The sequence below is a fragment of the Camellia sinensis genome, chromosome 8 (assembly GCF_055761805.1).
Source record: "Camellia sinensis isolate YWXY chromosome 8, ASM5576180v1, whole genome shotgun sequence".
NCBI classification, from domain to species: Eukaryota; Viridiplantae; Streptophyta; class Magnoliopsida; order Ericales; family Theaceae; genus Camellia; species Camellia sinensis.
This window is the reverse complement of record NC_138968.1, coordinates 169,965,399-169,978,613: the sequence shown is the minus strand read 5'-3', so window position 1 is coordinate 169,978,613 and position 13,215 is coordinate 169,965,399. Positions and strand designations below refer to the sequence as shown.

The 13,215-nt window shown below is 32.7% G+C and overlaps 1 protein-coding gene across 1 annotated transcript; it reads left to right on the top strand.

The window, feature by feature from the left end:
* The first annotated feature begins 8,853 nt into the window (after window positions 1–8,853).
* LOC114292414 (9-cis-epoxycarotenoid dioxygenase NCED1, chloroplastic) lies at window positions 8,854–12,218 on the top strand. The gene has a single exon (XM_028236370.2). It carries the CDS (start codon window positions 9,955–9,957, stop codon window positions 11,767–11,769), a length of 1,815 nt encoding a protein of 604 aa, XP_028092171.1. The 5' UTR covers window positions 8,854–9,954; the 3' UTR covers window positions 11,770–12,218.
* The last annotated feature ends 997 nt before the right edge of the window (window positions 12,219–13,215 follow it).

Here is a 13,215-nt window from a genome sequence, read left to right as displayed (position 1 = left end):
GTCTAATCTATACCAACTATAAAAAATAAAAAATTGAAAAAAAATAAATCGCTTTAAGACAAAAATAAGTTGAAAATAAAACATTCATTTGTTAGAGTCCATTCATTCATGTTTTCTATATTACTCATCTTCTTGCTCCATTATTGAAGATAAACATTGTTCTTAACCAAATAATATAATCAAGCATGTACCGCCATATGTACACGTGAAACACCATCAAAACATTTTATTTTTTTAATTTTTGTAATTTACCATCAAAACAATTGAAAATCTCATATAATTCGTTTACAACACGAGCTATAACAAATAATAGTTTTAGAGACTAAAAGTAAAAAATGTTTTGGTCTTTAAAAGTAAAAAAATTGTTACAAAAGATATTTATGGACTAATTTCTATCGTCATGAGCCGCTAAAAAGTCATCTCGAAAAGTAAAAAATAAGATTTTTAGCAACAAAATTTTGAAAAGGTCACTAATAAATAGACTTTTAGGGACAAAATAATTTGTTCTTAAAATGGTTTATATTTTGAGACACAAAATTTGGTTCCAAAAAGATAATAATTCATCACTAATGTCTAATTTTCGTTGCTAAAAATATAATGACACTTTTCGCAACAAAAATATCTGGTTCCTAAAAAATAATTTTGTCCTTAAATTTTGATTTCTAAGACCTTAATTTTTTGTAGTGACGTGGAACATGAGTTGGTTTATTAATGCACAAAATGATCATCCATGTCCTAACTTGGATAACAAAATTATTTCCATTTCATCACTTATATGTCTTTTTTACGCGGCAAACTGTTGTGCTTTTATGAAGAGTTGGGAATAATTGTTGATTGACAAAAATTAAACCTCCATTTTACATCTTATTGGGAGCAAAATTTGCTAGAATTGCTTTCGTGAACTTGGATCCTTACAAAATGCAGTTTTATAATGTCAAAGTTAATTAATGCAAAATTTCATCATTTGGTGTGTGGTAACATTGTCCCCACGATATGCAAAAGTCCACTCAGGGCTTCAAGAATTTTCTCAGTTGACATATAAATGGAGTCATTTCATGAACCAAGTGGGATCACTAATGGCCCTAACAATGGCACACGACACAGCATTTGCATCAATAAATTTGACGGCCAATCCCCGCCCTTTTGCTAATTACTTGAATATAAAACGTGAATTTCCAAAATATGAGTCATGTGTCGTTTTAGGCCTTGGTATTTTAGTTGTTTCAATTTGGTCCCTCAACTTATTCAATTTGTGTTTAATTTGTATCAACGCTTTTTCATCCAAATTTTACAACAGAGGAAGATTAGGGGTTTTTTTTTGTCCAAATTTGGACAAAATTTGGATGCATCTATTTAGACTACAAACTTATTTCACTGCACCCCTTATATATATATATATATATATATATATTCTTACAATTTTATACTTGTCTAAAATTGCCCAATAGATATTCAAGCTCTAAAAACTGAAAATCCTTTTTCATTCCACCGCCTTGAATATATAGGTGTTATGAGAAGATGAGAGGTTTTGGAGTGCTATGTTGGTGGTGGCCATAGATTTAGGAGTTAAAAGATCAGAAATGTAAAGAGAAGATGAGAGGTTAGGCAGGAGGATTTGTTGGTTTGTTTGGAATTATGGAACTATGCATGCATAAACAAAAGCTCTATGGAAATTTAGATTGTGTTAACCAAAGCCTTTGGCCTAGTCATTTTTTTCTTAATCGGCGAAAGTCAGTTGTTAGTTAGCATCAATGGAAGTTAGCCTCCCACTCTTGCAAAGTACTAAGTACTTGCCTCCTAATTTAACTCTCCCTTAAGAAGAGTTGAATCCATAACCTTCAGAGATGGTGTGAGATTATGGATTGAACTCCTATAGAGAGGAGTTTAATATTTTTTGTGCTGGTTACTTTTATTTTTTTGTTTTTCCATTATGGGGTTTGTATATAGTTTGGGCTATATATTGTGGTGGTTATTGGGCTTGTGATTGTGGCCTTCTAGCTCTATTAGATTTCATATTATCCAGTTTAATGTATCTCATAATTGTAATTACTCTTTTATGGTTATCAATTGAGGACAAAAAAAAAAAAAAAAACGTGTTAGAGACTATTTTAACACAAATTAAATTAATTATTGACTTAATTTACATAATTAAAATGTTGAAAACTAGAATAAAATAAAACACGTATTCCATGATCGATAATATACATATATATATTCTTTGTGAAAATGAAGATTGCATGGTATTACTTAAAGATAAGTGATAAACCAAGTTTGACTAACAAATAAAAATAATGTAAAACAATAAGAAAGCTATGGAAAAGAACGGTGTCGTGGACAGTCCAACTCAAACTTTCTCACCTGTTATAAAAAATTCTTAAGAAGATGATTATACAAAAAAAATATAATGTAGATCTGATAACAAATGCATAATTGTTACAACACCCATCACATAGATAGCTTAAGAATGTTAGCAATATTTATTTATTTATTTATTATTTATAAGATGAGATGAGATTTGATGGCAATGTCAAAAAAAGATCATCACTATCAAATCAACCACATAATTTTATTTATTTAAAACAGAAAACTGAGGAAACATTTTAATATTCCACCGTTTTTGTGAAATAGAGTCATCCATGGCATTAAGCAGACTAAACAAGGTTATAATATATATCTCAGAGCATATAATATGGATCAAGGATACGGTTGTTAGGCTATGATTGGGAGTTCTAAAAAATTAAAATTTAAAACCATTCAATGTAAACAAATGCGGCCTAACTTAGCCCACGAAGGGAAGAGAAAGGAATATCTAACTACAATTGGAATAATCATATAATCATAATAATAATGTTGTATGGTAATTAGTATGTAATCAAAATGGAATGTTATTATCTGTTTGGACAGGGAGAAAATCTTCCTTGAAGAGATATGTAGTACTCTGTCCCGCTATTGAGGAGAAAATCATTTGTTAGATGGGTTCAACTAGTTTTTACATATTATGATGATATCTTACATAGAATATTATTCAAATTTTGTAGATGTAATGTAATCAAATTTTGATTGTCTTATATGAGATGATAATTAAAATATGATATATAGAGATGTTAAGTGCAATATTATTAATTTTATAATACAAGTTGCAAGAAATTCATAACTTATATTGACAACTCAACATTTGATAAGAGAAATAATATTCATTTACTTACTGTCTCTCATAATCCCTTTTTTTTTTTTTTTTTTGTGTGTGTTTTATTTTTTATTATCCTACCTTTCATGTGGAGGGCATGAGAAATTAAAATAAGAACATGAAAAATACTTTCATTTGTTAATCATCTTCCAATTCTTTGAAGGTTAGAACAAACTAATTAACAAAGTACTAAACTATTTCTTATTATTAAATTATGTTTCAAAACATCAATTAAAAATTAATGATCTAATCATATAAATTAATCACATTTAAATTAAAGGAAAATGTTTGAGGGCCGAAATGCCTGGCTCGAATGCCCCGAATGCCCAAAACGACGTCGTTTTGGGCATTCCCTTTTTTTTTTTTTTTCTTTTTTTCCGCCATTTTCAACCTCTGCAATGCAGAGGGAGAGGGAGAGAAAGAGAGAGAGAGAGGTCGCGTCGCCTGCGTCTCCCGCCGCCGATCGCGTCGCCTCCGCTGATCGCGTTGCCTCCGCCGATCGCAACCACCGCCGATCGCGTCTGCCTCGCCTCAGCCCCTCCTCCTCCATTTTTTAGGCCCCCTCCAGTCCTTCCTCCCCCTCCCCTCCCCCTCCTTCCCTTCTTCTTCTTCCTCCTTCTTCTCAAATTCGAGTCAAATTTGACTCGAAACCCTTTCGGACTCTGTAGGAGAGCTCTAAATTAAAAACGTTTCATACCAATATTCTAAAATTATCAAACAAGTAAACCTAACAAGCGTGTGGGGTATTATGATGTGACCTAGATTTCAGATTTAAAGCACTAATGACATGCCAAGTGTTATGATATAACGCGGGAAAATTCCGTGTTGAAACATTGGACCAATAATAACATCCCACTCCACTGCCACCCCCTCACCTCGTAAAGTTTTTTTTTTTTTTTAACAGTGCTTCGTGAAGTTTGTTACTGTACATTTTTCTTGGCTTTGTTTGGATACACTATATAAATATCTTTTTTATTTTTTATTTTTTTTAAAATTATATTATCTCTCTACTTTTTTATATATCTTTTTATAAAAAATTAAAAAATATATTTATTTAAATCATTCCAAACAATTCTATTTTTTGATTTTTACTCTCTCTTTACGAAAAATTGTTTGACTATATGATTGGTTTAGAAAGTTGATTATTTTAGTTTGTTTTTTAATTTTTTTTTATTATTTTAATCTAACTAAAAAAATTATGTTTGAAAAGTTGATTTTTTTTTAGTTGATTTGATGATTATGAGAAAAAAAAATAAAATAATTATAATTTAAATCTGATATTTTATCTTATTGATTATTTTAAATTATTTTATCTTTATTAACTATTTTAATAAAAAAAAATCATTGTCAAACAAGGTTGTATCTAAATTTCTCTCCCTTTATCTCAAAACAATAATTCTAAATAAATAAAACCTAAATTAAAATTTTATTGCAAAGTAAAGGGTAGGACATAAAATTTAAAGTATGTAAAAATAAAACTTTTTATATATTTTAATTTTAGATAAAATTCTAAGTACTTTTTAAAAAAAAATATATATATATATATATAGTACAACTGATCTGACAATTAGGGTTGCAAATGATCAGAATCGTTCGTGAATAGGCTCGAGCATGGCTGTGTAATGATTCATTCGAACTCGGTTCATTAAATTTTTATTGCGTATGAACTCAAGTTCGAACTCATAAAAATCTAATAAACAAGTTCAAACATACTAAAACTCGATTCGTTAGTTTGATTTGTTATTTGATTCGTTTAATATTTATTTAAATAATAGAATAAATAAATTATTTATGTATTAAATAATATAAAATATGTATAAAAAATAAGATAAATATATTATTTATATATAAATAATAGTTAACCATAGATAATGCGTTTATATAATAGTAGTGGTAGATATTATTATTTTTGTAAGATATTGATTTTTATTTTAGTATGTTTATATATATATTGTATATATAATAATCAAAGTTTCAGTTGTAATTTTAGTCTCATACGCAAGTATGAATTTATAATTTTTTTAATTCGCTAAGCCACGTAAACAGGCTCGAACTTGAGTCAGGCCAACTTGGCTCAAACTCGGCTCATTAAATTTTTATTAAGTTTCAGCTCGAATTCGTTAAAATCTTAATAAAAAAGTCCAAACATACTAAAGTTTGGCTCAACTCATTTGCAACCCGACTCACAATACTTTACAATTATTAAGTAATGTTAACATATCAATAATTGTGAATATTTCAAAAGAGAGAAGAATTTTGGGAAAATTTTATTTTGTGTCCATTTACTTAGAATTTTTATACAAAAAAATATTTAGAATTAAAAAAATATATGAATCATATTATATCAAATTTAAATTTAAATCATCTATTATAATTTAAAATAAAATTTTTAAATACAGAGTATTTGTACCTTGTTTATAAAATTATACTCTACCTTGTTTATAAAATTTTGGAGTCACTACAAAAAAAATTATTTTTTGCGACGGCAAAACGCCGTCGCAAATATCCCAAATGCCGTCTCAAAAGGTTTTTGCGACGGTAAAATGGCTTTTTGCGACGGCATATGGGGGTCGCAACAAAAGGGGTTGCAAAAGGGTTTTAGCGACGGCAAGTGTCGTCGCCTTTGCTTTTGCGACGGGAAAATTCCGCTTTTGCGACGGCAAATTTCTGTTGCCAATAATGGATGAAAATCTGAGTTTTTTGCGACGGCATAGTATTGCCGTCGCTAAAAGGGTTTTTTGCGACGACAAAAATACCGTCGCTAAAAGTCTATTTGAGACAGCAACCTAAGCCATCGCTAATGACTATTGTCGACGGCTATGATACCGTCGCTAAAGGTCTTATTTTTCAATTATATTCCCTACCTTTTGCGACAGTATAAGTGCCGTCGCAAAAAGCCTGTTTCAATTTTCTTTTTGAGACGGGTTGTTCTGCCGTCTCAAAAAAAAATTTAAAAAAAAACAAAAAAAAAACGTGTAATAAAATTATTAAAAATATGAAATGACCTGTATTAAATGAAAAATAAATATAAAAAAAATCAATAATTATATAATAATATAAAAAGTCCAATATATGAATAAAAATTCATCCATAATTAAAAAAACAAGTTATAGTAACAATTCTATCTTCTAGTCAAATTTAAAGTACCACTGAAACACTACAACATAAAAACAAAGCCAAGGACAAAAAAAAAAAAAAAAAAAAAGAAAAAAAAAAAGGAAGAAAAAAGATGTACATAAGATGGTCACTAGCTACATTAATACTAGAATTGCTTTAATTACATATCATATAAGATTAACCCAATTCATGCCATGATTGTAATTGTTTTCTAGCACATAAAAAATATTTCCAAACCCTTCCATCCCAAACTCCCCTAGAAAAGGAGGTGAATCCATGGCTTCCATGGAGAACAATGAAGCCGGGCTGTTGCTTGAAACACCATCGCATCTCTTCAGTAGCCTCTGTATCTCCTTCTCTGCCTCAGAAAGCTGTTCCTTGAGCTTCATTACTTGTAAATTAACCAATAATTTGTTATAAGATTGTGATGGTTACTTGATTTGGTTTCCAAACCTTAGGAGTGGGGAATTATAATAAAAAACCATGAAGTGGTTGGTGGGTGTGAAAATGTAGAGTAATGCTAGACATTTTTTCAATTGTAGAAAATAAAATATGTAGACCAAAGATTCATTAATCTACATCTTACATTTTATTTTTGTGGACACTTTTTCTAGGTTTGTGGTTTATCCGGAAAGAGTTTTACTACGAATCTAGAAACCAAATACATGAATGAACACAAAAATATACAGGAATTGACTAGATTTTACAAAATTTATTGGTGCGCCCACTTCTAAAAAATTTGTCTCTCATATAAACCCATCATTCCTGAAGTGGCAAATTGAGTTGATGAAGAGTTCATACCTTAATTCACTGATAAAAAGGCAAACATAATAATTCAGCTGAAGCATCATACAAATGATGTAATAGAAATTATGCAAAATTGCATCAACCCACAATGAAAGAAGATGTCTCAGAGAAACAGAACTTGTCAAAATAACAGAACTTTAGGCAAAGCCCCCCAACCACAGCCTTCTAATTACATCTCTTACTACTGTCATTTGATATATAGTATTAGGCAGTCTATTTGTCAAAATTTTAAAATTTAAAAATGAAAAAAGAAAAGAAGAAAAAAAGTTATTCTGACAAGAATGTGAGGGAGAATGCTTATTCGCTGATATATGATTACATGACATACAGATGAGAGAGACAGAGAGAGAAAACAGATGAGAGAGATAGAGAGAAGAGAGATAGGCAAGAGACAGAGAGAAAATGAGAGAGAGAAACAGACAGACAGAGAAAGAAGAGTGATGAGTGAAAGAGATAAAGAGAAGAGAGAGAGATAAAGACAGAGAGACATGAAGATGAAAAAATGAATGAAAAGAGAAATGTTACGTCAAAAGAGTAAGAAGACATTGTTTTTTTTTGTTTTTTTTTTTTTGCGACAGAAAAAAGTACTAGAATTTATTCAAACCATTTTGTGACTGTATATATATGAAGCTGTCTCAAAACCACAATCACTATGCTAGGTTAGAGTTTTCCAAAAACTCTTTTGAGAAAATTATACTTTCTTGTTTTCTGTGTTATATTGTTTTTACTAAATTTTTTAAATATTTTAAGTATTTTTTTTTAATTTTTAGACACACCTAACATAAATACACCTAAAAATTAAAAAAATTGTGAAAAAAATCTTTTAAAAATTCACTAAATACCAAAAATACAATAATTCAATACATTTTTTTTGTATTTTTATGTATTTATTAATTTTTAAAAATATTTTTCCATACTTTTTTTTTAGATACATCTAAGTAAGGTGCATCTAAAAAAAATATTTAAAAATTTAAAAATATTCACTAAAAATTAAAAAAAAAAACACGAAAGTCATTTTTTGCGACGGCAAAAAATGCTGTCTCAAAAAAGCAGAGTATTTGCGACGGCACCACTTGCCGTCTCAAAAAAGCAGAGCATTTGCGACGGCACAATTTGCCGTCTCAAAAAAACAGAGTATTTGCGACGGCAGAAAATACCGTCGCAAATGCTCTCATTTTTTGAGACGGCAAATTGTGCAGTCGCAAATGCTATACTTTTTTGAGACGGCAAATGGTGCCGTCGCAAATGCTCTGTTTTTTTGAGACGGCATTTTCTGCCGTCGCAAAAAGTAACTTTTTGAGATGGCATGTGTGCCGTCGCAAATAGTCCCGTCTCATATACCCACTTTTCTTGTAGTGAGTGAGAGAGAGAAAGGATGGGTGTGTCAAAATTGAGTGATTATTAGATATTTCAAAAATACGATCACATATTATTTCATGATATTATATTGGTAAAAAAATATACATTATAATTTTATATTAAATAATTATGAAATATAAAAAATATAATAAATATTAATTGATAAAAGAATATAGACATGGTGCTCGGGTACTGAGGATTGTTTTGAAAAAATAATAAAAAGTTAAGCCTGCGTTTGGTTGTGTTTTGTAAATGTGATTTGAGAGTATGAGTTGTATTTTGAGTTTGTGTGTTGTAGAATTATGATTTGAGTGTAGAAAATTTGTTTGGTAAAGAGTTTTGAAAATAGTTTTGGAAAAGAGGTTTGATTTGAGTGGGGAATTGTTGATGTGACATTTGATATGTGATATAAAAATTTATAACTCATAACTAAACATACAATTCAAAATTATTTTAAAGCACATAAAAAATTTAAAAATTTTCAGAAAATATTTTTCCCGATTATATAAATGAATTGCAAAAAAAAAAAAAAAAAAAAACTGTACAGCAGAGGACGTCCGGGCGGATGTCCCTAGGGACGTCCGGGCGGAAGACCCCATGGACATCCGGGCGGTCTTCCCTGAGGCATTAAAATCACAAAAAACGCTGCTGATGCACAGAGCTCTCGGCAGAAATTTTGAAAATTGATTCCAAACACTCAACCAAACATCATACTGAAACACACCTGTAGAATTACATTTTCAATTCACAACCAAACATAGCCTAACTTTTTGAATTTTTTTAACTTTTAAAAATATATATATATATACAAAATATAAAAAATAATATGATTCAAAATAAATTAAAAACTAAAAAATACTTTTAACTACCTTCTTAAAATACCTCTTTAATAATTTTCTGTCAGAGTTGGAAGCAGCAGTGTCCTTTCCTCCACATTGTTTGTTTTTGGCAAGAAAAATGCTAGAAGTTTCAAATAATCTATTAAATATCTTATCAAATTTTTTACATAAATGTAAAATCCATACAAATTCACATACATATAAGTATCACGCCTATATAAGAAGTTTCGTAAAACATTGGATAAATTAATTATTTGGAGCTCCAACGTTACTCTATTGGCAATGCTTGGAGTACCCATTCCCAGTATCCAACACGTGGTCTTCTCCTTACATCTTTGAGGTGGGCCTCCATCCCCCCTTCTCTCCGCTCTCTCTGTCTCTCTATATATACCTCCCTCTCTCAACTCTCGTTATCTACCTCCCTCCCTCCCTCCAACACTCAAAACACCTCATTCTCATTCCTATTCCTCGCTCTCTCTCTCTCTCTCCTCAATATTCCTTCCAAACAAGAACATACCAAAATCAAAGCCAAACAACCAATCCACAACAAGCAAAAGCTCACAATCCTATTCCTCCCCTAAAACCAATCAAAACTCACCATTACATTCTCTTCACTACTCTATCACCACTCAAGAATACACAACCATGGCTTCTTCAACAACACCTTCTACAAGTACATGGGTTAAGCCCAAATTGATCCCTACTTCCTCGAGTGCATTGGGCTCTTGTTCCACCTCCTCATTCTCTCTAAGCAAGCCCAATCCCAATAGGCAACAAAACATTGCTTGCTCTCTCCACACCCCTTCCATACGCCACCTTCCAAAGCACGCTCCCCCAACATATCACACACTCAGCACTGGTATTGCCACTAAAGATAACTCTTCCTTGTCCTCCACCTCTGCCAATGCTCAATCATGGAATTTCTTACAGAAAGCAGCGGCAATGGCGTTGGATGTAGCGGAGAGTATCCTAGTGGCACGCGAAAAAGAGCATCGTCTACCCAAGACGGCCGACCCGGGAGTCCAAATTTCCGGCAACTTCGCCCCGGTGCCGGAGCACTCGGTCCAGCACAACCTCCGCATCGCCGGAAAAATCCCCGAATGCATTCAAGGCGTTTACATCCGGAACGGAGCGAACCCGCTATTCGAGCCGGTTGCCGGCCACCACTTCTTCGACGGCGACGGCATGGTCCACGCCGTCAAATTCAATGACGGCGCGGCTAGCTACTCCTGCCGGTTCACCGAAACCCAGAGGCTCGTTCAGGAACGGGCCTTGGGCCGGCCCGTCTTCCCCAAAGCCATCGGCGAACTCCACGGCCACTCCGGCATCGCCAGGCTATTACTGTTCTACGCTCGCGGGATATTCGGGCTCGTCGATCACAGCCACGGCACTGGCGTAGCCAACGCCGGACTAGTCTACTTCAACAACCGATTACTCGCCATGTCGGAAGACGATTTGCCGTACCACGTCAGAGTCACCCCCTCCGGCGATCTCAGAACTGTGGGTAGGTATGATTTCGATAATCAACTCAATTCCACCATGATCGCTCATCCCAAACTCGACCCAGTTTCCGGCCAACTCTTCGCTCTCAGCTACGATGTGATCCAGAAACCATACCTCAAATACTTCAAATTTTCACCCTCCGGCGAGAAATCACCGGACGTTGAAATCCCACTCTCAGAACCAACCATGTTGCATGATTTCGCAATCACCGAGAAATTCGTAGTGATTCCTGATCAACAAGTAGTTTTCAAGCTCCCGGAGATGATCCGCGGTGGCTCGCCGGTGGTTTACGACAAAAACAAGATGTCGAGGTTTGGGATTTTGAACAAGAATGCCACTGATGCTTCTGAGATCAAATGGGTCGAAGCACCAGATTGCTTTTGCTTCCACCTCTGGAATGCTTGGGAAGAGCCAGAGACCGATGAGATCGTCGTGATTGGGTCTTGTATGACTCCACCGGACTCAATTTTCAACGAATGTGACGAGGGACTAAAGAGTGTTCTATCAGAAATCAGGTTCAATTTAAAGACTGGTAAGTCTTCTCGCAGACCCATAATGAGTGAGACTGATCAAGTGAATTTAGAGGCAGGAATGGTGAACCGGAACTATCTCGGCCGCAAATCCCAGTTCGCTTACCTCGCCATCGCCGAGCCGTGGCCTAAAGTCTCCGGATTCGCCAAAGTCGACCTCTCCACTGGCGAGGTGAAGAAACACAATTACGGCAATGAAAAATACGGCGGCGAGCCTCTGTTCCTGCCCAGAGACCCAAATTCAGTATCTGAAGATGATGGGTATATTCTAGCTTTTGTACACGACGAGAAGAAGTGGAAATCAGAGCTACAGATCGTGAACGCCATGAATTTAGAATTAGAAGCTACAATCGAGCTACCATCTCGAGTTCCCTATGGCTTTCATGGCACATTCATAAGTGCCAAAGACTTAGCCAAACAAGCCTAATTCATGTGGTGTTTGTAGATTGTTTAATCGGAATGTTTCGCCGGAGATTTACCAGAGGGATGGCCACAGATAGGTCCCCGGAGTCTCCATTGTGGTTAGTGTTTTTTTACAGTGACAAACAACCCTTCCCTTCTCTGATGATGGGTCCTGTAATTTTTTTTTTCGTTTTGTTTTGTTTTTGGGTTACTCTGTTTTTTCATGTTTGTTTGTATGTGAAAGGTTTTTAGGACCAGTTTGTAGCTTTTGGGTGTAGGTAGAATTGGAGCTCAGCTGGTTTCTGCTTATTCTTTCACTTTTTTATTATTATTATTATTATTATTATTATTATGTGTATGAGAAGCTATATATATATATATATATATATATATATATATATAGCTGCAGAAGAATAATGTAATGTTTCTATGTTGTTATGTCTCCATCAATGTATATCTATCACTCTGTTACTACGTTTCTTGTGAACAATGTAATGTGTATATGTTTTTGTGTCTCTGTATCGCTCTGATACTACTCTGTTTCTTGTGACTAATGTCACCATCTACACCACATTATTATTTTAGGTTTCTGTTTTTTTGTTGAAAAGTTTACACGTATATCCGAAGCAGAGTTTGAGGCATTGGATTCTTTCACAATTTTAATTTCGTATGGTTTATTTTTAAGTATTATTAAATATTATTTTTAATTTTAACACATTTAGATGAACAAAATAATTTTGAATTAAAATTCTTGCAATATTAACAAAAGATTGAGAGACAATTCAAAGCTACAAATGAGTTTGTCCATAAAATGAAAAGTATTCATGTTTTGCAATTACGTTGTTGAATCATTGATGACAATTCATACTACCCTAGTACCCTATTTCTTGACAAAGAAAAGATGTGATAAGTTAATTGTTAAGGTGGTGTTTGGTTTTTTTTGGGCCAAATAAGTACAAAAGGACAAAAAAAAAAAAAAAAAAAAAAAAAAAAAAAAAAAACCATCATTCTAAAGTTAAAAAGTCAAAAAAGTTAAATAAAAAAACCAAATGATAAAAAAAGTCTTAGGTTAAAAAAATTAACTAAAAAGTCATTACCAAACAAAAGGTAAATGAAAAATGATACTTGCTATAGGAACTTTTTCTTTTTCAATTCTTACGTGAGTTTTACCTATAAAATCCACCCCATCAAAAACATAATTGGATTCACATGTCATATAATCACATAGAGAAACAACTTATAAAATTCTTTTAATCATGTACAACTAGCTATATAGCAAGTAATTTTTTTGGATAAAAAATAAATCTCCGAATTTAAAAGTCTTATTTACAAATGTTATAGTAGTTCAGGTTATATCAAAGATTTTTTGAACTAATAAGTCTTATTTAATAAAACTGTGAATATTATCAATTTTTTTCTAATTTTTAAAATTAAAAACATTATCAATTTTACATAGTAATGTTTCAAATAA